This window comes from Ranitomeya imitator, chromosome 1 (genome assembly GCF_032444005.1).
Source record: "Ranitomeya imitator isolate aRanImi1 chromosome 1, aRanImi1.pri, whole genome shotgun sequence".
NCBI classification, from domain to species: Eukaryota; Metazoa; Chordata; class Amphibia; order Anura; family Dendrobatidae; genus Ranitomeya; species Ranitomeya imitator.
The window spans coordinates 241,379,667-241,406,314 of record NC_091282.1 but is presented as its reverse complement, the minus strand read 5'-3'; the positions used below and the strand labels follow the sequence as shown (position 1 = coordinate 241,406,314).

Here is a 26,648-nt window from a genome sequence, read left to right as displayed (position 1 = left end):
TGGCCCCATAAGATGCTCCATTGTATATGCCCCCGTACACTGCTCCATTATGGTTTATGGCCCCATAACATGCTCCATGGTATATGCCCTGTATGCTGCTGCAATATATGAAAAAAAAAATACCATACTCGCCTATCGTCGCTGGGCGCTGAGTGCTGGGGGGGCCTGAGCAGGCGGGGACACCGGCGCGCTGTTGGGGTAAGGTGCCGGAGTCGCCGCTAGTTCAGGCCCCCCAGCACTTGCTATGTTCACCTGGCCCCGTTCCACCGCTGCACGCCGCCATCTTCCGGCTCCTCTGGCTGTGACTGGTCAGTCAGAGGGCGGCGCGCATTAAGCATTAGAGACGGAGACCCTAATTCCAGCAGTGGGATACTTGCTGTAGTTTTGAAAAAAATCACTGTTTATTAGCAGAAGATCATCACCAGAGAACTTGTTAACCTGTTGTTTGTAGTCTTCCATATTAATGCTCTCTGTATAACTCCGCCCTCACATCCGATTGGCATTTTGTTGCCTATGCACAGTATGCACAGAAATCCGTCAATTAGTGATGTGGGTGGCATTATACATAGCTCAGCATTCAGAGAACTGCTAGATCTGCAGCAGATAAGTGATTTTACCAAAACTGCAGCATGCAGCCGAGTAAGTGACACTTCGCTGCAGTCTCTGCCCCTACATCATGCTATTCTCAGATGGAGTAGCAGAAACCAGGTGACAGATTTCCTTTTAAGGGTCAATAAATAGGTTCTGGATAGATAATGAATTTGGCTGAAAAAAAACAAAAACTAAAAAAAGGATTAAATAATCCTCCCCCTCCCCTCAAAAAAGGGCATATTCAATTATGGATCAACTCTTAATTAGTGATGAGTGAATATACTCGTTACTCGAGATTTCTCGAGCAAGCTCAGGGGTCCTCCCAGTATTTTTTAGTATTTAGTTTTTGTTGCCGCAGCTGAATGATTTACATCTGTTAGCCAGCATAAGTACATGTGGGGGTTGCCTGGTTGCGAGGGAATCCCCACATGTAATCCTGCTGGCTAAGAGATGTAAATCATTCAGCTGCGGTGAAGAAAACTAAATCTCCGAGCACTTAAAAAATACTCAGAGGACACCCGAGCGTGCTCAGGAAATCTTGAGTAACGAGTATATTCGCTCATCACTACTCTTAATTTATATAAAGATTTCTATTCAGTATTTATTAAATAGAAGAATTCTTAACAACTTGTTAAATGTAACATTAATTTTTTGGACAATCTTCAGTTCAGTTATGATGTATATGCATGTACCATTTTTTGTAGTGTTATTTTGCTATTTTTGTCGACATAGCATACACTATAGTTACAAAAATCATTGCCTATACTGGGATGATATTGTAACACCATTACCATTCTACAGCAGCTGGAAGCACCTGCTCTAAGTGCCATCTGCATAATTTCCTATGTCTATGATTGCACATTAAGGCGTCAATCAAGATACCTTTGCATAGATAATAAATGGAGTTAATTTAGACTCCATCGTGGAACAAAGTCATTTCTCTAAAATGCTAAAATATATGTTTGAGATCATCTTTTTTTTGCAGCTCAGTCATGGCCCCATTTCCTATTACCCTTGTTACATCTCAAAAGCTGACCCTGATTATAATTGTAAAGTGAAGTCCCATCTGGTCCAGCTTTTCTTTACTTGGTAATTAGCTATAATTATCAAGTTTGGCCTTGTCAGGGCTTTTACACATGAGATCACCTGTTTAGGGCAATGCTGTCCAAAACTTTCTGAATTTCTGCAAATTGCATTGTTCACAGTAAAATGTCCCATAGGAGCCAAAATGCACCAGCGAGTAATGCCAGGATAATAAAAATCACTGGGGAACAAAATGTATCCATCATTTTTTGCAACATGGTATCGATATTTTTAGACCTCCAAAATATCAAAAGACAGGGGAATATTGTAACTTCGACACATTTCAAAAATGTCGATGTCAACAGGTATCTTGAAGTTTCAAGCGACCACTATCTTCCCAAATGGATGAAACATATTCCATATGGACAATATTGGAGGAATAGGAAGAACTGTAATCTACATCCACATATTTTTTTAAGTAAATCAAGGATATTGAAAAGAAGATTCCTTGAAAAACGATACCCTAAAATATTCTTTAAATACTTCTAATCACACAGAAAATCCTTACTAAAAAACTACAAAATTAAAAATCCAATCAAAAACATCAGTAAAGTGGGAAACGAAAAGAAGATCAAATCTGAACCTGATAATATAAAATTAAAATATAGCTTTATAAGAACCTTCAACCAGTCCTTCAAATCAATCAGAACTGCATTGGTCCATTATTCAAAGTGACCCTTGACTATCAAAGGTTCTACCCCTAAATCCAGGGATCATTTTGGAAGAGGAATATGACCCTTAAACATCATGTAGCTGATGTGGGTGATCAACATTTACATACATGACAACCAGAGAGACTTATATTATTACCGTATTTTCCGGCGTATAAGACGACTGGGCGTATAAGACGACCCCCAACTTTTCCAGTTAAAATATAAAATCTTCTCAAAAGTCGGGGTTGTCTTATATGCCGGGTGTCGTCTTATAGGGTGGATGCGAAGCAATCTGCGGTCAAAGTATATAGTGGGGGGGAGTGGTCCCGATGACGAGGTGAGGGAGCGCCTCACCAGGAAGGTGTAAGTGAAGCAAACTGTTAGCGTCTGGGATGCCAGGGTTATGCAAATAAGAGAGAGAGCGGTGCTGTGCCTAGAAAAACACTCCTCTTTCACTAATCTGGCTCACCTTTGTATCCTATTATCTCCTTCTCTGCCTCTGCTTCACTTACACCTTCCTGGTGAGGTGCCCCCTCTCCTTGTCATTGGGGTTGCCCCCCCCCCCCACAATATGCCGCGACCGCAGATTACTCCGCATCTGTCCTATAAGAAGACACCTGGCGTATAAGATGATACCCGACTTTTGAGAAGATTTTCAAGAGTTAAAAAGTAGTCTTATACACCAGAAAATACAGTACTCAGTTTTTAATTTTGGAATATCATTTGTGATTTATCTGCTTGAATGTGATTGTAATAAACAGTATGTGGGAAGGCCTACACAACCTCTTCATTGCAGAATAAACAAACATAGATATAATATAAAACATGGGATTTTGAACCGTAGTTTAGTTAGATTTGTTCTGTCTTTTTTGTGTTCTCCTCGTAAAAAATGTCTAAGGCTTACTATATTAGAACACATACCTGACTACAGTATTTTTCGGACTATAAGATGCACTTTTCTCCTCCAAAAATGTGGAGGAAAATGGGAGGTGCATCTTATAGTCCGCATGTACTTGCTTTGGCTGCGGTGGGGAGGTGGGGGAGTGGCAGCAGTGAAGCAGCGGGTCAAGGGAGACAGGAGAAGGCGGCTGCAGCTTACTTTCATGCTTCCTACTAAAGAGAAATGAATATTTACTGCATTCCTTGACCATGGCCATGAATATTCATTTCTGTTTAATAGCATCCTGGTATGCATGGCCCCATCCTTATCCTGGTGTGATTGGTCGCCATCCCTGTTCTGGTGTGCATGGCCCCATTCTTATCCTGGTATGATTGGCCCTCATCCCGATCCTGGTATGCAGGGCCCCATCAGAAAAACATTTTAAAAAGACCCAAACCATTACAGTTGCCTTCATCCGCTCTCTCGCAGCATCTTGTTCCGATGCCAGCAGCTACTTTATGCTTGTAGGCAGAGCATGGCAGGGGCATCATGCACTGCTTACAAGCTGAAGGACAGCTGCCAGATTACACACTGCTCTCCATGCCGGGACTATGTGCGTTGAGGGCAGTGAGTATTCATTCATTCATTCATTCATTGCTCTTTAGTAGCGTGCTCAGTGTCCGCCACTAAATGGAAATGATAAAAAATAAACAGTCACTAAAAGCAACAAAGTAAAATAAATACATGTGCCTCAAAACAAGCATCATTCTTACATTACAATGTAGAAGTCCATCAAGCCTCTGTGTCTCTGTATGTCCATCTCCAATCTCACCTGTTTGTCTGTGATCTCCAATCCCTGCCTCATGTGTGTCCCTCCCAAGAGTTCAGTCCTCTTTTTACGTGTTAAAACAGTCTATTGAAACTTCTCTAAAGGCTTTGATCTTCCATGGTATGTGTACTAGAAACTTAACAGTCTCCATTTAATATATAATTTAGCAGGATAACATCTGTGAGAAAGTTCTAATTAAATGACTCTCATCTTTGAATGTCAAAGGTCCTGTGTTATAATAGGTGTCAGATAACCGGGTCATTTACATTCCTTGGTTAAATTGACCCTCTGGTTGATATATAAGCTTCAATGACCTTCTGCTACACTCCTTGATCGGTAAAAATAATGGCATAATGTGCAATAGCATAATGATCCTTCACTGCTTTCTACTAAGAAGAATTCAGGATTTTAGCATCCAGTTTCTATGCCATTTTTAACAGTCCAAGAACAACATGAGAAAATCTTGCCAACAGCAATATATAATTGATCACTTCCTGTCAGGTCAGATTTATAGTTTCCTAGTCAGGGACAGGACAAAGCATCCTGGTGCCTTAGGCAAATCAGGTAAATTGTGCTGTCCATTCACCACACCATAGTATAAATTCACATAAATTTGGATTTTTGGTAATAAATGGGTTAATGAAATGGAAACTTTTCTTGAATTTTTTTTCCACTGATCGACTCATTCTCCTCCTTGGGCTCCAGCATGGTCAGTGCCGCAATCGCTGGTCCAGGCAGGAACTAAGGGTAACAGTCGAGTGCAGGTATAGAGGTGATTGACAGGTCTCTCCCTACGTACACGCGTGAGAAAGTCCTGTCACTCAATGCTGGTAAGAGCCGACTGGGAGTCTTCCTCTGCTCCTGGTCGGATGTTCAAAGTAACGCTGGAGTGTTTCAAAGTGTATTAATCCTGGCAACAATCATGGTGGTTTGGGCAGCATAAATGACCTGAGAGGTTCAGTTTATAATAATTGGAGGTAAATTTGTATTTGACTTTTCTGTATTTTCCAGCTAATGTGTTACTATGATGCATGAGGCATTGTAACATGCTGCTGCAGCCCAGGTGGGACAGCTGCTGAGACCACGGTCACACACCATGCATGCGTCCTATTCTAATTAATGGACACATGAGCTATACTAACTGGTTATCAGATTTCTGGCAGGACGACGGCACACATGGGGAAGAAGACCTGTTAAACTATTAGAGTGGTGTAGAGAGAAGCTGGCTGGGGACAGCGCTGGACTAGCCTCGTCTCTGCCTAGGGTTCCTGGCCAGATCTTTAAATTTGTCTTCTCTGAAATGCCAAAACGTTTCAAAGAAAAGCATACCTGGCTGCAATCGTGCGTCATGTATTTACTGACAGGTCCCCTTTAAATTTACATTTTCTCTGTTAGATTACATCAAGCATAAGATTTCAAATGGCTTAATTTACAAATAAGTAAAATCCTCCTATGTCTCCTCTCTTGTTAGATGCCTATTATACTGCCCCCTGCTGTTATTTTGAGTCAGTCAAAATGAATAGTAAGAAACAGTTGCTTCTTTGCTTGCCTTTTTATTGTCCAGTCTGCAAAATAGTGGAAATCACTCATCTGCCTGTCTACAGGAGGTCTGACAGCGATGTTGTGCATTTTTCACCTCCAGCATTGGAAACATTACAATAATGGATGTTCTGAGTAAGAGTTTATAAATAATAATAATAAAAAAAAAAAAAAAAACACAGCTCACACTACAACCAGTATGTAACAGCAATATATAGCCATAGGAACATATTTTGAAAAACTATTTTGATTGAAAATTTGTTACACTGTATGTGATCTAATAGAGAACTGTAGAAGGAAGTACAGAATTTGCTTTGCTGATGTTGAGAAACACCGATCTAACTAATTTGGTTTGTCATACTGTATTGAGTTGTTTGTTTTTGTTTTTTTAACCCCTTAACGACCGCCGATACGCCTTTTAACGGCGGCAGTTAAGGGTACTTAAACCACAGCGCCGTTAATTAACGGCGCTGTGGAAAAAGTGAATAGCGCCCCCCAGAGTCGTATTTTCTCTGGGGTCTCTGTTGCCGGGGGTAGCCGAGACCCCAGAGAACATGATTCGGGTTTTTTTTTTTACCAACCCCCGGGTTGCGATCGCCGATAATTAACCGTTCACCGGCGGTCGCAAAAAACCCCCGCAATTTCCCATTTAATTTCTCTGTCCTCCGATGTGATTGCACATCAGAGAACAGAGAAATGGGGTGCCCCATAGCCCCCCGATACTCACCTGTCTCCCCTGGCGCTCCTCGTGGCTCCCGATGGTCGCCGCCATCTTGTTCCAGCCAAAAATGGCCTCCGGAAGATCTTTGGGGTCTCGGCTGCCGGGGGTAGCCGAGACCCCAAAGAAAATGATCGGCGTTGGTTTTTACCGACCCCTGTTTTGGGATCGCCGGTAATTAACTGTTTACTGGCGGCCGCAAAAAAAAAGCTATGTGTCATTCTCTGTCCTCTGATATGATCGCACATCAGAGGACAGAGAAATAGGGGGATTCGGGGACCCTATCATACTTACCGGTGTCCCTGGGTCCTCCTGCTCGCTGGCTTCTTCGTCCAGTAAGAAACTGGCAGTCGCATGTGCAGTGCGCCCGCCATTATCTGCCGGCCGGCAGCTAGAGGAGTTGGGGCTAAATTTAGGGTTAGGGTTGGGGCTAAATTTAGGGTTAGGCATCTTTCACACTTGCGTCGGTACGGGGGCGTCGCAATGCGTCGACCCGACGTACCGATGCATGTTGTGAAAATTGTGCACAACGTGGGCAGCAGATGCAGTTTTTCAACGCATCCGCTGCCCAGTCTATGTCCTGGGGAGGAGGGGGAGTTACATTGAACTTTTTTGTGACGACGGTCCGCCAAAACACATCAGATCCAGTGCATGACGGACGTGTTGTGTGGCCATCCGTCGCGATCCATCGGCAATACAAGTCTATGGGCAAACCGCATCCTGCGGGCACATTTGCAGGATCCATTTTTTGTCCAAAATGACAGATTGCGACGGCTGCCACACGACGCAAGTGTGAAAGTAGCCTTAGGGCTTGTTAGGGGTCGAGTTCCCGCCTCTGCACAGGGGGAATCTTGGGCCATCTCCGCTGCGGTCTCCCATTCTTCTCCTGCCGCAGTGGAGCCTGCTCAGCGGAGACGTCGGTCCCATCGTCTTGCTCAGTCCCACTCTGTACAAAGAGTTACTGCTGTTTTTCCTGCTTCTGCCATTGAAGTCAGTGCTGGGCAGCGGCGAGCAGACGCTTCTGGACTAAGTCCTGCTTTTCTCGTTCTGAGCATGCCCTGAGTAAGATCTCTCAGTGGAGATCAAGGGTCACATGGTCAGATACTGCAGCTAAGTCCATTGGTCCTTTCAGGAAGGTCCTTTAAGTGCTAGGACTAAGTCCTGCTTTGCACACACTGAGCATGCCCAGGGCAAGATCTCTCAGTGGAGATTTAGGGTCACATGCTCAGGTATGGCAGTCTCTCATTGGTCCTTCTAGGAAGGTCTTTTACTTGCTGCAGCTATATAAGGCTCGCATGGCCGCATGGCCATGCGCTAGTGTCAATTCATATATGTGCTTTGCGCCAGTGGGGTTATGCATGAGTGTGTTCAGGGACCTGGCTGAAATAAGCCCCTAAAATACTGGCACCTCCGGTGAGGAGATTGTATGAGTGTGTTCAGGGACCCAGCTGAAATAAGCCCCTAGAATACTGGCTTCTCCGGTGAGGAGATTGCATGTTGCATAACCACTGACTGCTATCAGCTTGGCAGTAAGCTTGTGCTCCTGTGAGGCTAACAGGGTGCAGTGCTTCCCTTTCACGGCTACTCTGTGGAGTAACAGAGCTAGTCTATACCACCAAACAGTGCCGCCATTCGCTAGCAGCAGGTTCCTCCTGCACGGTGGACCCCGGCCTGCGAACGCACCATTTATAATAAACATCTCTATTTTCTCGGTGCGTTCCGCTAGCCCTAACAGGGCTAGGGTTAGGTATAGGGTTGGGGCTAAAGTTAGGGCTAGGGTTAGGGTTGGGGCTAAATTTAGGGTTAGGGCTAGGGTTGGGGCTAAAGTTGGCCTTAGGTTGTGGCTAAAGTTAGGGTTAGAGTTGGGATTGGGGTTAGGGTTTGGATTAGGGTTGGTATTAGGGTTAGGGTTGGCATTAGGGTTACATTTGGGATTAGGGTTAGGTTTGGGATTAGGGTTAAGGTTAGGGTTGGGGTTAGGGGTGTATTGGGATTAGGGTTAGGTTTGAGGTTAGGGTTGAGATTAGGATGAGGGGTGTGTTGGATTTAGGGTTTTGATTAGGGTTATGGTTAGGGTTGAGGTTAGGGTTGTTTTGGGGTTAGGGTTGTGATTATCGTTAGGGTTGTGATTAGTATTATGGATCAGGTAGGGATTAGGGTTAGGGGTGTGTTGGGGTTAGGTTTGGAGTTAGAATTGGGGGGTTTCCACTATTTTTAGGTATATCAGGGGGTCTCCAAACACGACAGCCAATTTTGCGCTCAAAAAGTTAAATGGTGCTCCCTCCCTTCTGAGCTCTGCTGTGTGCCCAAACAGTGGTTTACCCCCACATATGGGGCATCAGCGTACTCGGGATAAATTGGACAACATCTTTTGGTGTCCAATGTCTCCTGTTACACTTGTTAAAATAAAAACTTGGGGGCTAAAAAATCTTTTTTGTGGAAAAAAAATATTTTTTATTTTCACGACTCTGCATTATAAACTTCTGTGAAGCAGTTGGTGGTTCATAGTGCTCACCACACATCTAGATAAGCTCTTTGTGGGGTCTAGTTTCCAAAATGGGGTTACTTGTGGGGGTTTCTACTGTTTAGGTACATCAGGAGCTCTGCAAATGCAACATGACGCCCGCAGACCATCCCATCAAAGTCTGCATTCCAAGCGGCGCTCCTTCCCTTCCGAGCCCCGATGGGCACCCAAACAGTGCCCCCCACATATGGGGTATTAGCATACTCAGGACAAACTGGTCAACAGATTTTAGGGTCCAATATCTCCTGTTACCCTTGAGAAAATAAAAAATTGCAGGCTAAAAATCATTTTTGAGGAAATAAAAGATTTATTATTTTCACGGCTCTACTTTATAAATTTCTGTGAAGCACTTGGGGGTTTAAAGTGCTCATTACACATCTAGATAAGTTCCTTAAGGGGTCTAGTTTCCAAAATGGGGTCACTTGTGGGGGGTGTCTACTGTTTAGGCACATCAGGGGCTCTCCAAACATGACATGGCGTCCGATCTCAATTCCAGCCAATTCTACATTGAAAAAGTAAAACGGCACTCCTTCTCTTCCAAGCTCTGCGGTGCGCCCAATCAGTGGTTTACCCTCACATATGGGGTATCAGCGTATTCAGGAGAAATTGCGCAACAGAATTTATGGTTAATTTTCTGTTTTTATACTTGTGAAAATAAAAAAAATGGTTCTGAAGTAAAATGTTTGCAAAAAAAGTTAAATGACCATTTTTTGCTTCCACATTGTTTCAGTTCCTGTGAAGCACGTAAAGGGTTAATAAACTTTTTGAATGTGGTTGTGAGCGCCTTGAGGGGTGCAGTTTTTAGAATGGTGTCACACTTGGTTATTTTCTATCATATAGACCCCTCAAAATGACTTCAAATGTGATGTGGTCCCTAAAAAAAAAAATGGTGTAAAAATGAGAAATTGCTGGTCAACTTTTAACCCTTATAACTCCCTAACAAAAAAAAATGTTGTTTCCAAAATTGTGCTGATGTAAACCAGATTTGTGGGAAATGTTATTTATTAACTATTTTGTGTGACATATCTCTCTGATTTCAGGGCATAAAAATACAAAGTTTGAAAATTGCAAAATTTTAAAATTGTTCGCCATATTTCCATTTTTTTCATAAATAATCGCAAGTAATATCGAAGAAATGTTACCACTACCATGATGTACAATATGCCTCGAAAAAAACTTTCTCTGAACCAGCAGGATCTGTTAAAGCGTTCCACAGTTATAATCTCATAAAGTGACAGTGGTCAGAATTGTAAAAATTGGCTCGGACATTAAGTACCAAATTGGCTCTGTCACTAAGGGGTTAATATAATATAATGGATAACAGTCTCCTTTTTTCATGTAACTTTGGCATGTATGTGCAAGACGTCTCATCAACTTCTAATTTTGCAGACTGATCGTGGAGGCGATGTAGAAGACAGGGGAAAGATTCTACTTTCTCTCATGTACAACACTCAACAAGGAGGGCTAATTATTGGGGTTATACGCTGTGTTCACTTGGCAGCAATGGATGCTAATGGCTATTCTGATCCATTTGTTAAACTGTAAGTAACTGACTGTATCATTTAACTTATTGAAAATGTCTTCCCATAACTTGTTCTTTACTGTGTCAAATCAAATGCATTATAGCTGGAAATCACATCACATGTCAATAACGCTCGAGTCAAAGAGCAAGGCCATGTTCACACGTTGCGGATTTTACTGTGGATCCGCAGCGTTTTTGACGCTGCGGATCTGCAGCAGTTTCCGTGTGGTTTACAGTACCATGTAAACCTATGGAAAACCCCATCCGCTGTGAACATAATGAGGGGAAAAAACGCGAGGAAACACAGTGTTGTTTTTTCTGCAGCATGTCAATTCTTTGTGCAGATCTGCAGTGTTTCTGCACCCATTGACTTGCATTGAGTCAGGCACATCCACTGCAAAACTGCAAATATAAAAAAGATCTGCGGTTTAGCTGTGGATGAAAAGCTGCAGATCGGTAGGAGGGAGTGTGTGGGCGGTGACGGTATGTGTGTATGTGTGTGTGGGTGGGGTCTGCCGGTGCATGTGTGGGGCTGTCGGGGGTCTGGGCGGGGCTGCCCGTGTGTCTACCAGGGCTGCCGGGGGTCAACAGTACATACATCATATGACATACTGTACGTACAACATACAACAGAACATACAACATATGACATACAGTACATACAACAGTACATACAACACATGACATACAGCACATACAACAGTACATACAACATATGGCATACAGTACATACAACATACAGTGCAAACAACATACAAAAGTGCATACAACATACAACAGTATATACAACATACAACAGTACATACAACATATGACATACAGTACATACAACATATGACATACAGTACATACAACACATGGCATACAGCACATACAACAGTACATACAACATATGGCATACAGTACATACAACATACAGTGCATACAACATACAAAAGTGCATACAACATACAACAGTATATGCAACATACAACAGTACATACAACATATGACACACAGTACATACAACAGTACATACAACACATGACATACAGCACATACAACAGTACATACAACATATGGCATACAGTGCATACAACATACAGTGCATACAACATACAAAAGTGCATACAACATACAACAGTATATACAACATACAACAGTACATGCAACATATGACATACAGTACATACAACATACAACAATACATACAACATATGACATTCAGCACATACAACATGACATACAGTACATACAACATGTGACATACAGTACATACAACATACCACAGTACATGCAACATATGACATACAATAGTACATACAACATACAACAGTACATACAACATGACATACAACATAAAACAGTACATACAACATGCAGTACATACAACACATACATATACACAACACATACAGTACATACAACATAGAGTTCATACTCACCATCACATTGATCCCCAAAGCCCTTGTTCACCTGTAAAAAATATTAAAATAATAAACAAACAATATACTCCCTGATCCACAGAAATCCAATTAATACGAGTGTCCCACGACGATCTCCCGTAGAGAGCAGCCACATCAGCTGATGCAACCACTCTCCAGGGGCTCCGATGATACAATGAAGGAAGGTATCCTGTCACGCTGTATCCCTCCGCCTCTGTGAGAAATAGTCCCTACTCTCACTTGTGGCACTGCTGTGTGGGAAAATTCCCATGCAGCTTTGCCATATAGTGAGACCAATGAACTCAGGTAACCTCTTCAGTGATGCACTTCAGGAGCCATTGTCTCCTGTCAGTGTGTCACTGGAGGCCCTATAGAGCAGTGACATCACCCGATGTCACTGTTCTATAGGGGAGATCGTCGTGGGACACTCGTTATTAATTGGACTACGGCGGAAAGTGAGTTACGGTTGGTTTATTTTACACTTTTTGCAGGCGGAAGAGTATGGTGAAATTAAGAATATTAAAATACTTTTTTCTTGTGGTGTCTTTTTTTTAACTCTTTCACTGCAATAGGATTAATAATGGATAGGTGTCTTATTGACGCCTCTCCATTATTAACCGGGCTTAATGTCACCTTACTATAGCAAGGTGACATTAACCCCTTATTACCCCATATCCCATCACTACAGGGGGGTGGGAAGAGAGGGGCTAAGTGCTGGAATTGTCGCATCTTACATATGCGCCATTTCTGTGGGGGCTGGTATTTGTAGCCAAATTTGTAGGCAAATATCCATGGCCCCTCTCTAGGCTATGATTATCAGCACGCAGCTGTCTGCGTAGCCTTTCTAGCTATAACATATAGGGGGACCCCACACCATTTTTTTTTAAGGGGTCCTCCTATTTTAATAGCCAGTAAAGGCTACGCAGACAGCTGCGTACTGATATTCACAGCCTGGGAATGGACCATGGGTATTACCTCCTTCCCAGGCTACAAATTTTGGCCCACACCATTTTTTTCCATTTTTTTTAACTAAACATGTTCATTAATCAACACTGGCCTTGCTATTATATATCTACAGTATGGATATATCTATGGATAAATCTATATACCTATAGATGGATATCTATGGATATATGTATAGATAGATATATCCATAGTTATATCTATAGATATATCTATAGATATATTTATAGATAGATATATATCTATATATATAAAAAAATTAAGGAATAACAATGAGGGTACATATAGACACCCAAATATCCTGAAGGATGAATTTTTGGCTCTGCAGGAGCTTGTCCATGATGGCGACATCATCATTAAACCCGCTGATAAAGGGGGTGCTGTCGTCGTCATGAACAGGTCCATGTACTTGTCAGAGGTAAGCAGACAATTGGCGGATACAGAAGTATATCAAAAAATGGATGGAGATCCAAAATTCAGTATCCGCAAAGAAATTGAGAGTTGTCTCAAAGAGGCATTGGGACTATATATCATAGATCAGGTATTATATGAATTTTTATGGGTAGAAAGTCCAACGACACCAATGCTATATGTAATCCCTAAAATACACAAGAGGTTAGATAACCCACCGGGGCACCCCATAATCTCAGGGGTGGGCTCAATATTTAACAAAATGGGGATCTTTTTGGACAAAATTTTCAACCCCATTGTGAAATTAGGAAAATCACATATTAAAGACACTACGGATTTTCTTAGAAAACTAGAGGCGATAGAATTGGATGGAGAGATTATTATGGCGTCATTTGACATGGTCTCTCTATACACGTCTATTGATCACGGCCGAGGTCTATGTGCAATAAAGAGAAAATTGGAGTTAGCCGGATATACGGGGGAGGGAAATACTTTCGTACTTAGACTATTGGAGATAATTCTGAAAAGAAATTACTTCCTATTTGGGGATACATTTTATACACAAAGAAGAGGTACAGCAATGGGGGCTAATATGGCCCCCTCGTACGCGAATCTGGTTATGGAAGTCCTGGAGGAAGACTTCATCTATGTGTCCCACCACTTCCAGTATGTCAAGGTGTGGTGGAGATACATAGATGATGTCTTCCTCCTATGGACCGGTACAGAAGACAAATTAAATGAATTTCACCAGTATCTCAATACCATAGATGAAACTATTAAGTTTACATTAGTGTCTTCAACTGAGGAAATGCAGTTTCTAGACGTATTGGTTGTACGAAAAAACAATGAGTTGATCACCAAGCTCTATGTCAAAAATACAGATAGAAATAATTTGTTAGTATATGACAGTCAGCATCCGCGCAAAATGATTGAGTCGATACCACTGAGTCAGTTACTGAGAGTACGACGAATTGTCCAGAAAGAGGAAGATGTAGACGGGGCACTGGAGACACTGATAAGAAAATTTACAGATAGAGGGTATCCCAGAAAACTTTTGAGGTCAGTTAAGGAGGATGTAAAAAAGGATAGAAAGACGCTGATCATGAAAGATATCAATAACAAAAAACGAATTAATCGAGTTCCCTTTGTCAGTACATATGTAGAGGAAAGTAGAGAAGTAAGTAAAATTATCTCTAAACACTGGGGTACGCTTGGTAGATGCCATCCAGAAATAAATGAATTTTCAATGCCACCGTTATATTCATATAAATGGAGTAAAAATTTAGGGGATTATCTGATAAAATCAGACATTGGGTCACTGATAAGAAATCAACAATTGACATTAACGGGCAAGAAGAAGATGGGTTGTTATCCGTGTCTGTCCTGTGTTAACTGTGTCCACATGTTGAAGGGCTCCAATTTTGAACATCCGGTAACAGGTAAAGTTTACCAAATAAAAGAATTCCTGACATGTGACACAGATCATGTAATATACCTTTTAAGTTGCCCATGTAATCTATGGTATATTGGGGAGACAATATGTGCATTTAAGGTTCGGATGAATCAGCATAGATATACCATTAAAAAGAAAAGAATGGATCTCCCAGTCCCCAAACACTTTGTAGAATGTAATCACCAAGAAAAGGATCTAAAATGTAGGATAATAGATGTAGTCCCAATTCAAAGGAGAGGAGGCAATAAGGAACAGATCCTTAAGAAAAAGGAGCTTAAATGGATCTATGAGTTGAAAACCCTGAAACCAAAGGGATTAAATGCAGACTTTAACATTCATACGGTGTTATAGGGGGTATGCAACTTCTCTTCTTATCTCTGTATAATTGGAACTCTGATGTTTATATTTTATGGATACTTTATATCTGTAATTTTATTTTATTTTATTTTTCACCCCTTAGATGCCTATTCTTGAAAGGAAACCTCCCCCTGAAGGACTGTGGTACTATGGAGGACAAAGACTCTATGACAATATTGGTTATCCAATAATTATTGTATGCCACTTTTATCACTTACAAATTTGTATAATTATCACTATATGCACTTCGCTACGCAGCTGCCGAGTTTAAGTTATGGAGTGATTTCATGTGGAGTGGATCGTACATCAGGTCTAAATAAACGATAGCAAAAAAATTGAGTTGTCTAATGTCTGATTAATGAATGGATGGTGATATGGAAGCTAGTATCTCATAGTGGTCATGACTGCAATACTCTGGTCTGGAGGGACTATTGAGGAGCAGAGTGGCACTACTGACCCACGAGAGTTGCTTTAAAAAAGTGGCTACTCGTGGAGCCAGGATACATTTATGCATCCTATATGCCCCTCCTTTCTGTATCTATATAAATAAATAACTTTGGACCACGGACTTAGCCTTATGCAATAAGCGAAGAGAGCTAGGACAATAGTGCAGGTATCATATGGAAGTCATGGCTGCAACACGTTTGTCCGGAGGGATAACTGAGGGGCAGAATGGCTCCATCGACTCATGGGGGCTGTTTTAAAATGCAGCCATCCATGAAGTCAAGATACGTTTGTGCATTCGTAGTAGTCCTTTTAAGGTCCAAAGTAAAATGAGAAATATATTGTCAAACATTCTTTGACTCTGATGTGTGATCCACCTAACATGGACTCTATGGGCAACTCGGTAAGACTGGTGGGCGAGCTGTATGTAGGTGTGCAGCCTAATTAAGTGCCGCATTGTGTGTTTGCGGTGGAATTATAAATTCTCCTATCTTGTTTGTGGCTCTGCACTAAAGTGCTAGAGCCAATGATATGAAGTCTAAAGGGCTGCATAGCGCTATTGCGCAAGCGCTAGTTACACTGGTTGCAATACCTTAATGTGCCACAACTAATATGGCGGATTTCAGCGCCACTGCGCATGCGCCGAGTAAAGAACGCCACACAGAGCGCTCTATTGGTCAAAACAGCGTTACCAGGTTATGATGCGGCTCAGTCATGCGCAGTAGGCGGCGGGGAACGCCGACTTACAATCAAATTGTCCTCCATTGGCCCACATGTGAAACGGGGGTAGGTGGTTTATAATGTATATAAAATGAAATGAATATTGGGATATTAATTGTAACAATGACTATAAGTAATAGAGCAGATGAATCAGGGGTGGATTGAAGAATCGGTTTTTAATGCACAGAAGCACAGGTCACTTTACTATGTTTAGGCACTGGATGCAAATATGAAAAAATGTACATGTTATGTAAATACTGATTAACTGTAAATGTAATTGGATTCAATTTAATACTTGTTGAGACACATATAAATGGACACCAGGTATGGTCACTCACTGCTTGAAAAAGGCTCAGATGGAGCTGAAAAGTCGCCCGGCTATGTGGGTTGATTAAAACCTTCCACATTCTTTCACTTTAATAATGGAGTGCTGCCTCTTTTTTGAATCTCTGTGAATCTGGTGCAATCGTTGGACTGGTTGCCTGAGGCCCTGCACCTGAAGATAAGTATAAGTGTGGTGCTGTTCCTTTTCTACTACTAGATATAGCTATAGATACATAGATGTATCTATCCATATATCTATTTGGCTACTTTCACACATCAGGTTTTTACCGTCAGGCACAGTCCATTGAGTTTTGAAAAAAACGGATCCGTTTTTCTGCCGGATCCGTTTTTCTCTCATAGAGTTGTATTAGCGCCGGATTGCGCCTGATGGGCACACGTTTCATCCATTTTTTGCCAGATCCATCAAAAAGCTGTTTCCAGCAGACTGAGAAAACTTACAGAGGAACGTTTTTTCTGTCTGGCGAAAAAATGCCCAGCGACTGATCCGGCAAAAAACGTATGAAACTGAGATGTGAAATGATGAATCCGGCCTCCGAATCCGGTTTTTCATGTATTTTTCCATTCAAATCATGCACATTTTCCGTTCACTCTCATAAAAAATGGATCTGTTGCATCAGTTTTTCACTATTTGCAACGGATCCTGCCTGACGGAAAAATAACTGATGTGTGAAAGTAGCCTAATTATCCATATATCTATCTACATCTATCCATAGATATATCTATCCATACATATTTCTATAGATAGATACATAGATCTATCTATTCATATATCTATATATTCTATATATTTATCTATATTTATATCTATCTATCTATCTATCTATCTATCTATCTATCTATCTGTGTGTGTAATAGATTGTGGCTTGGTCAAATGTAAAAGAGGAGGTTGGACAAAAAATGACATCACAATTTTTTTAAAACATCTTTATTTAGCTTTCAAAAATGCATACCATTAAAAAGAAAAGAATGGATCTCCCAGTCCCCAAACACTTTGTAGAGTGTAATCACCAAGAAAAGGATCTAAAATGTAGGATAATAGATGTAGTCCCAATTCAAAGGAGAGGAGGCATCAAAAAACACACCAAAAATGCACAAAAAGCACATCAAAAACGCGCAAAAAACGCATCAAAAAAGAACCTGCGTTTTTCTGCCAAGAGATGCAGAATCCGCACAAAAAATTCCAGTGGCAAATCCGCAACGTGTGCACATACCCTATAAACTGCAATTGAATGGTAACTGTACTCTCAACCAACTGCATACATCAATATCATGGTACTATAAGAGAAACTTTGTAATAAATGTCATGAGATTTCAGCTTCTTTCTCCACTTTTGAGTCACTTCTTTGCCCTCCTCATCTTCTGAACTTGTAATCTATCTGTTTCATGCGTTGTGCACTGGATCAGTCAGAAAATCTCTGTCCATCGGGCGGAGAAAACGTACAGAGGAACGTTTTTTCTGCACGTCAGAAAATCGCTCCGTGACGGATCCTGCCCTGCCCATTGTTGGCTATAATGGAAACCTATGGGCACAGGATCCGTCACTGACTGTCAAAAGCAGGAATCCAGCGACTGGTTCCGTTTTTTGAAACTCAGCATGCGTGGAAGAATTTCCATTCAGGGAAATTCTCTCTCGCTTGTTCTCTCTCTCTTTTTACTATTGATGCTGCCTATGCAGCATCAATAGTAACAAGATATAATGTTAAAAATAATAAAACAAATAAAAAATTGCAATATTCTTACCTTCCGGCGTCCCGCGCAGCGTTACCGATGTTCCCAGCAGCTAGCGTTCCCAGTAATGCATTGAGAAATGACCCGAGGATGTCACCATCTCATGAGAACGCTACATCATTAGAGGTCATTGCACGCAAGGCATTACTGTGAATGCCAGCTGCCGGGAGCATTGGTAACATTGCGCGGGATGCCGGAAGGTAAGAATATTGCGATTTTTTTTTTTTTTTTTTTTTTTTTTTTTTAATTATTTTTAAACCTGGGTTGTGTTGTGTATGCATTTTCTCAGTGGAAAACCGCTGCAAAGACACATACACAATAGGTGCACATAACCTCGACAGGTCCGTCAGAAAAACGGGCCCAGTGCACCCTTTTTTTACAATCTGCACAGGATCTGTCATTTCAACATTTTGACGGATCCTGTGCAGATTGTAAAAATGGAAGTGTGAAAGAAGCCTTAGATGTAAGGCTACACCTCATATCATACATTATGGATACAGGAAGAGTGAGGAATAGAGTGAGAAAGCAAGCAAAAGAAGTTATAGAAAGCTCATTCTGAGATTTCTAACAAGTCTTTTGACTCCCCTGTGAGCTGGAGTCACATCTACCCTACTCCGTAAAGCTGTATAATTTCATCCATGCCTCTGCTGCTTCTGTTTCTATGTGAATTAAGGACTAAAGTGTAGGAATCACTCTGTTTCTGTGTGCCAAATATGGCAGACCTTCGTAGCAGCTAGTCTCTTGCTGGAAGCTTGGAATTAATTGAAAACTAGAGAGCTTGCAGAGCCAAAAACTGGTGAAAATAGATTATAAAAGTCATATATGGCCAGAAGTAGTGTCATTCCTCATGTGCACATACTCTGTGGCAACCAAGTGTAAGGTCTTCAAAAATATTTTGGCCCCGATTCATTAGAAATGACATCTCTTATGCCAGTCTTATGATGGGCGTGAATGAATTAAGATGTGCTGAATTCACTCAGAGACACTAACCACTAAATTAATTTGGGGCATCTGATCAGTGGCATATACCTTTGAACACTTCACCAGAAATTACTCCAGTCAGGGACTAGAATAACATTTCTGGTGTCATATATGCCAATATTTTTTGATCTGTCAGGCAGGCATTACCTCGTCCCATCCACCCCAGCTATGCTTATTTTGGCACAGACCCATTCATTTCACCATAAAATGTACTGAAAAACGGTAAAAAAAAAAATCCTAAGAGGGATGAAATCATGGGAAAAATACCACCATTCTTTTTAAGGTTTCCATTTAATAGTGTAGCAAAGCCGGGTAGGACTGTGTTAAATACTAGCACTGCAGGTCTTGATTAGATGCACCTGACTAGCTTTGACAAAGAACCAGGAAATGGCTTCACCTTGTTTCAGTCCACTGGATGTTGAGCAGAATCAAGTGTGTTGAAGCTTGTGAGTGACCAACCAAATTGTGAGCTGTAGCTAGGAGAGCCCGGATTTCTCTCTGAATGGAAATTTCATGGATCAGCTAGGAAAGCTGAGCAGTCTGTGTGTGTTTCAGCTGCAGAGAAACATGTGGTAGCTGCAGCCTGTTCAATGTGAACTGTGCATGGAGTTGAACACTTCTGTCTGGTGCTGGAAGCTGCTGGAGCTTAGGCTGGAGGTGATACTGAGATTGGTAGGACCTTACCTTTTCTGTGTATATACAGAAGAAAGGATTGTAATCTGTTCACGTGAGCCTGCACTGACATATACCGTATGTGCCTACTGAATGAACTGTTTATTTGCTGTTATAACTTTATGCCCAGAAGACTCTGTTTTGGTTTTGAATCTTGGATAAAACTGCACATGTTTGGACCAAACTCAATTGCCTGTGTAAACACTGCCTAATGCCTACATGAGGGAGTGAAGCCCTACAATAGTATCAATTGTGCGGTAAAAAATACCTGGAAATATGATTTTCTAGGTCAGTACAATTAAGTACCAGTACCAATTAAGGATATATGGGAATAGGTAAGATGGTATTTGTGGAATGTGTTCATTTAGGGAGGCTTGCAGCTACAGGAGGTTTTTGTTCAAATTGTTGGAGGTGATTAAATTGTCTTCAAGGTCTGGGTAGATATTTTATGCCAGTCTTGTGCAAAATTATTCAGTTTTGTCTCTCTCCAAGTCGTCCGGTAGGATAATTTTTTGGATTGAAGTTGTGCATTCTACAGTTGAATAAAATTTAAATAGGAAATACACATGTACTCTTTTGGATCTAAAAAATGAAAATATTTTTGAATATTACATTCACATGCTGCATGTAGGCCTGCATGTAAAAATGTTAACTTTTTTTTATTACAGTTGGCTAAAACCGGACGGTGGCAAGAAGTCCAAGCAAAAGACTCAAATTAAAAAAAAGACTCTTAATCCAGAATTCAATGAGGTGAGATGACATTTAGAAATTGGTGTATTTAGAATCAATGCGTGTACAAACACTATGGGAAAGGGTAAACCTTTTTCATTATGAGGGAACCTTTCTGACTTTTGCTATATGGCGCTAAAAAAAGAGAGAGCGAAAAGTCAAACAATATAGTTTTGAAGGCAGTCATTTTCAAATGTGCTTAGTGCTTGGAAGTTTGAAACAATAGCCTTTGAATAGACAAACATTAGTTTAAGACCTCTATTCAGAAGTGGCCATAAGACCGAAGACTGCTAAAGTATCCCTTAACAGGAAATACTATTAGACAGACTTGGGCTTCCAGTTTCAAACGATCATTCCGAAGGTAAAACAAACCACATCCATTTCTTCTCAAATCTTAAATGGGGCAAGCAATATTTTTTGCCTCAAAGAAGTTCTTCTGGGGTCCAAGAAACTAGCCATTGCAGCAGAAGTACAGTGATTCTCCCACTAATTATGCGGACACAATTAATGTGTCCATATGATCACCCAGTGGCCACATTGTAAATGTGCTCCTACGCATTGCACTTATATCAAGGTGTTTTGGCACATTTCTTTGGTTTTGCTTTCGTTTTTTGCACTTAATACATACAGATTTGTGGCCCCCCTTTTTTGAGCTGTGAATTTTCCAGGGACAGGTGTAAAACAGTCTGGCCTGAGTCCTACTCTGTCCCCATCTATTTTGAAGTCTGCTAACACAAAGCGAGGTAACCTACAAGAGTTAGGGTCCATCCTGATTGAGTACACCTTGTCGCGGTGGGGTCACTTTTATGCTCATTTTATCAAAATGGTGTCAACTAAGTACTCTACATTACTTACTGTACATGTACTATTACTATTAATTTATTTACTTATTGCAGGGTATTTACTCATTTTACATTTATCTTAAATTCGATCTGTTAAAGCGAGTCTGTCAGTGTCTGTTGTTTAATAAGGATCCTGTTATCAGGTTGGTGCTGGTATACTGATTAAAATGATACCGGGGTTGATGAAATCCGTCTTGTGGTTGTTGTTTAATCTGTATTTGTAGTTTTCAGTTAATGAGATTCTGGTGCTTTGGGGTGGCCTGTGGATGCCTGTGGATCAGTGCCCTGTCATATGCCAATATAGATGAATATGTAAGCAGACCACTACACAAAGCCCCCCCACAGGCCGTCCCGGAGCACGAGAATATCATTAACTGAAAACTAAAAATAAAGATTGAACAACAACCACAAAATGGATTTCATCAACCAAGGTATCATTTTAATCAGTATAACAGCACCAACCTGACAGGGTCTGCAGCTTATTGAGCAAAATCCTGCTGACATATTTGTTTTATATGTCCACAGTGTGAACATGCAGCTACACATTGCACTTTTACCAACATGTGTTCCGGCTCATTTCTTTTGTCTTGCATATGATCACCCAGGCATAACTGTATTCATAATTTGTCATAAAGGCAATTCAAACATACTTACATACTTTTAGAAAATGGATTGCTTTAGTTATGATTTTTTTTAATAAGTTTTAAAACTGTGAATATCTTAATGCAGGATTTATGTGAGTTACAATGCTATCATTGTCTCTCTTCTTTCATTATATTTTAAGTTCTAGAAAGATGACAGCTTGATTCTCTTTTGTGACTTTAAAGGTACCTTCACACTAAACGACGCTGCAGCGATCCAGACAACGATCCGGATCGCTGCAGCGTCGCTGTTTGGTCGCTGGAGAGCTGTCACACAGACAGCTCTCCAGCGACCAACGATGCCGGTAACCAGGGTAAACATTGGGTTATTAAGCGCAGGGCCGCGCTTAGTAACCTGATGTTTACCCTGGTTACCATCCTAAAAGTAAAAAAAACAAACGCTTCATACTTACCTTCCGCTGTCTGTCCTCGGCGCTCTGCTTCCTGCACTGACTGGGGGCACAGCAGCCGGAAAGCAGAGCGGTGATGTCACCGCTCTGCTTTCCGGCTGACCGGCGCTCACAGCCAGTGCAGGAAGCAGAGCACCGAGGACAGACAGCTGAAGGTAAGTATGTAGTGTTTGTTTTTTTTTACTTTTACGATGGTAACCAGGGTAAACATCGGGTTACTAAGCGTGGCCCTGCGCTTAGTAACCCGATGTTTACCCTGGTTACCAGCGAAGACATCGCTGAATCGGTGTCACACACGCCGATTCAGCGATGTCAGCGGGAGAGCCAGCGACCAAATAAAGTTCTGGCCTTCTAGCTCCGACCAACGACATCACAGCAGGATTCTGATCGCTGCTGCATGTCAAACTGAACGATATCGCTAGCGAGGACGCTGCAACGTCACGGATCGCTAGCGATATCGTTTAGTGTGAAGGTACCTTAAACTATATTAAACCTGTTGTGCCTTAGGGTACCGTCACACAGTGGCACTTTTGTCGCTACGACGGTATGATTCGTGACATTCCAGCGATATCCATACAATATCGCTGTGTCTGACACACAGCAGCGATCAGGGATCCTGCTGAGAATCGTACGTCGTAGCAGATCGTTTGGAACATTCTTTCGTCGCTGGATCTCCCGCTGTCATCGCTAGATCGATGTGTGTGACACCGATCTAGCGATGCGTTCGCTTGTAACCAGGGTAAACATCGGGTTACTAAGCGCAGGGCCGTGCTTAGTAACCCGATGTTTACCCTGGTTACTAGCGTAAATGTAAAAAAAACCAAACACTACATACTTACATACCGGTGTCTGTCCCTTGCCATCTGCTTCCCGCACTCACTGACTGCCGGCCGTAAAGTGAAAGCAGAGCACAGCGGTGAAGTCACCGCTGTGCTGTGCTTTCACTTTACGGCCGGCAGTCAGTGAGTGCGGGAAGCAGACGGCAAGGGACAGACACCGGAATGTAAGTATGTACTGTTTGTTTTTTTTTACGCTGGTAACCAGGTAAACATCGGGTTACTAAGCGCGGTCCTGCGCTTAGTAACCCGATGTTTACCCTGGTTACCCGGGGACCTCGGCATCGTTGGTCGCTGGAGAGCTGTCTGTGTGACAGCTCTCCAGCGACCACACTACGACTTACCAACGATCACGGCCAGGTCGTATCGCTGGTCGTGATCGTTGGTAAATCGTATAGTGTGACGGTACCCTAAGATTACTCTAAGCTGTCAGGATATGGGGGAGGCTTGTTCTTTAGACAAAAGGTCTCTAATTATAGACTGACCTGTGAACACAGCACAAGAAGAGCTGTACTCAGTAAGCTTCCTCTATTGGCATAATACATCAGGGTAGCATATATTAGTTGATTGTATGATTGTTTAATTTATTATAAATTTATATTCGAATTTTGTGTTGCTACATTCTATATTTGGATAAAAATGGCTAAAAATTGCAATAGATTTTATTTTAGTCTAAAGCAGAACACTAAACCATTTATTAAAAGTAAATAACCGATGGCTAAACTGACCTTTTCTCATATTTTGTTTTCTATTTCTTCTTAATAGGAATTCTTCTTTGATGTAAAACACAATGATCTGGCAAAGAAACAGCTAGATATATCAGTCTGGGACTATGATATCGGAAAATCGAATGATTACATAGGTAAGATGGTCAAATATGCTGAATAATTAGATCAGTTACTTGCGTGTTACCCAGGTAGCATTAACTATGTGACAATCAGAATACCATTCAAAAGTGATCAAGTGGGTACCTTCTACATGGCTGTGCTCACATTTTCATCAGATTATTGCATGCACAATTCGAGTAACTGCTCATTAAACTGTAATTTTTAGATCCTGATGTGTTTGTGCAGTCTAGATGGAATCGTACATTATCGAACATGATGCACCACTATGGATCTAAATGGCTGTCTACAATTATATACAGTAGCCAATTGCAAGATACCACACATTTATATTTATCTCTATTCTCTAAGGCTTGCATAAACTGACAATGTTAACAGGTTGTTCTTCTTATTTTTGACTGTTGAGATAGTTTTCACATCCGTTTTCTCAGGCTTCTTACAATCCTCTCCTAGATATCTCTTAGAACACTTCTTCCTAATTTATCCCCAATCTTATCCATTAGTAACCCAATAGTCCACATTTCTAGTGAGCCTCCTTTACAGTAGAACACCAAATAGTAAGCAGTGTCCAAGGTTGCTGAAAATTTTTGGTCGAGAACACTTCCATGGATGAATCTGATCATTTTATCTATCTAACTGCTGACTCTTAATTAATGGGATAACATGTCCTTTCCTAGAAATATGAAGAAAACTTTGAGCTCTGTAAAAAAAGAAAAAAAAAATGCCTACTAACTTTTTGGTGGATAACCCACAACACTGACCGACACAGATGGAAAGGACCCCTGGGCAAGAACAATATATGGGCTTTTTGCAGTCCAATATCTCATTATAATGTACAATTCTACCTGCTGCTGAGATGGTAGTGGGCCCATGTGCGGCTGCACCAATGCCATGTCCACCGCTGGCCCAAAACTACTACGGAAAGTTTCAATTATGTTGTAGTGAAATTAATTAGGTTTTCTCATCTTTCCCATCAGCCAGAGCAAAGAGACTCATGAATCTTGACTATTCTAAAGTTTTTAACTTTAACAAATACTTACTGTCTAATGTGAGGATGGGTTAGGGAGATAAAAAAAAGTGACAACTGCTCTGGCAGTAAGCCATATAAACTTAATTACCAATCAAATTTAATGAATGAATCCTCCAACTTACTTGAATTTGATGTGGAGCTTAGATACTGTATCTATAATGAGACAAGTTAATTATTGGTTGCCCAAGCATGAATGCATCATGATTGTGTGGCAGATACTGTTCAGTTTTAAAGAATGCCTAATAAAAACGTAATTACCATCTACTATATAATTGTCTAAGGGTCACTTCCATCTTTCTGTCTGTCATGGAAATCCCAAGTCGCTGATTGGTCGCGGGCAGCTGGCTGTGACCAATCAGCGACGGGCGCAGTCCGGCCACGAAATGGCCACTCCCTACTCCCCTGCACTCAGTGCCCCCTCCATACTCCACCACCCCAGTCAGCACCCGCCACCCACATAGCGTTGTAGCAGTCCGTTAAGCAGTCTGTTAACGCTACTATTAACCCTGTGTGACAAACTTTTTACTATTGATGCTGCTTATGCAGCATCAATAGTAAAAAGATCTAATGTTAAAAATAATTAAAAAAAACTAAAAAATCAAAATCGTGCTATTCTCACCTTCCGGCGCCTTTCCTGTTCTTCGCGACGCTCCGGGCCATGCATTGAGGTCTCGCAAGATGATGACGTACGCTCTCGCGAGACCACTACGTCATCGTGAGACCGCAATGCATTCTTGGGACCGGAGTGTCGCGAGGAGCATCGCTAAACGCCTCGCCTGGATCCGGGGGCCACCGGAGGGTGAGTATATAACTATTTTTTATTTATTTATTTATTTATTTTTTAACGGGGATATGGTGCCCACACTGCTATATAGTACTTGGGCTGTGTTATATACTGCATGGCTGCTATATACTACATGGGCAGTGTTATATACTACGTGGGCTGTGCTATATATTACGTGGGCAGTGTTATATACTGTGTGGGCAGTGTTATATACTATGTGGGCAGTGTTATATACTATGTGGGCAGTGTTATATACTATGTAGGCAGTGTTATATACTATGTGGGCAGTGTTATATACTATGTGGGCAGTGTTATATGCTATGTGGGCAGTGTTATATACTGCGTGGGCAGTGTTATATACTATGTGGGCAGTGTTATATACTATGTGGGCAGTGTTATATACTATGTGGGCAGTGTTATATACTATGTGGGTAGTGTTATATACTATGTGGGCAGTGTTATATGCTATGTGGGCAGTGTTATATACTACGTGGGCAGTGTTATATATTACATGGGCTGTTATATATTACGTGGGCTGTGTTATATATTACGTGGGCTGTTATATATTATGTGGGCTGTGTTATATATTACATGGCTGCTATATGCTATGTGGCTGTGCTATATACTATGTGGCAGTCTGTGTTACGTGGGCTGTGCTATTTTCTATGTGGCTGCTACAGTGGGGCAAAAAAGT

The 26,648-nt window shown here is 41.4% G+C and overlaps 1 protein-coding gene across 1 annotated transcript in view; it reads left to right on the top strand.

Moving 5' to 3' along the window:
* Positions 1-26,648, top strand: part of RPH3A (rabphilin 3A) — a 507,416-nt gene that overhangs the window by 478,446 nt on the left and 2,322 nt on the right. The window contains exons 17-19 of the mRNA XM_069754762.1: positions 10,207-10,358; positions 20,506-20,587; positions 24,061-24,157. Of these exons, the coding sequence (XP_069610863.1) occupies positions 10,207-10,358; positions 20,506-20,587; positions 24,061-24,157 (331 nt within the window). The remainder of the gene's footprint in view (positions 1-10,206; positions 10,359-20,505; positions 20,588-24,060; positions 24,158-26,648) is intronic.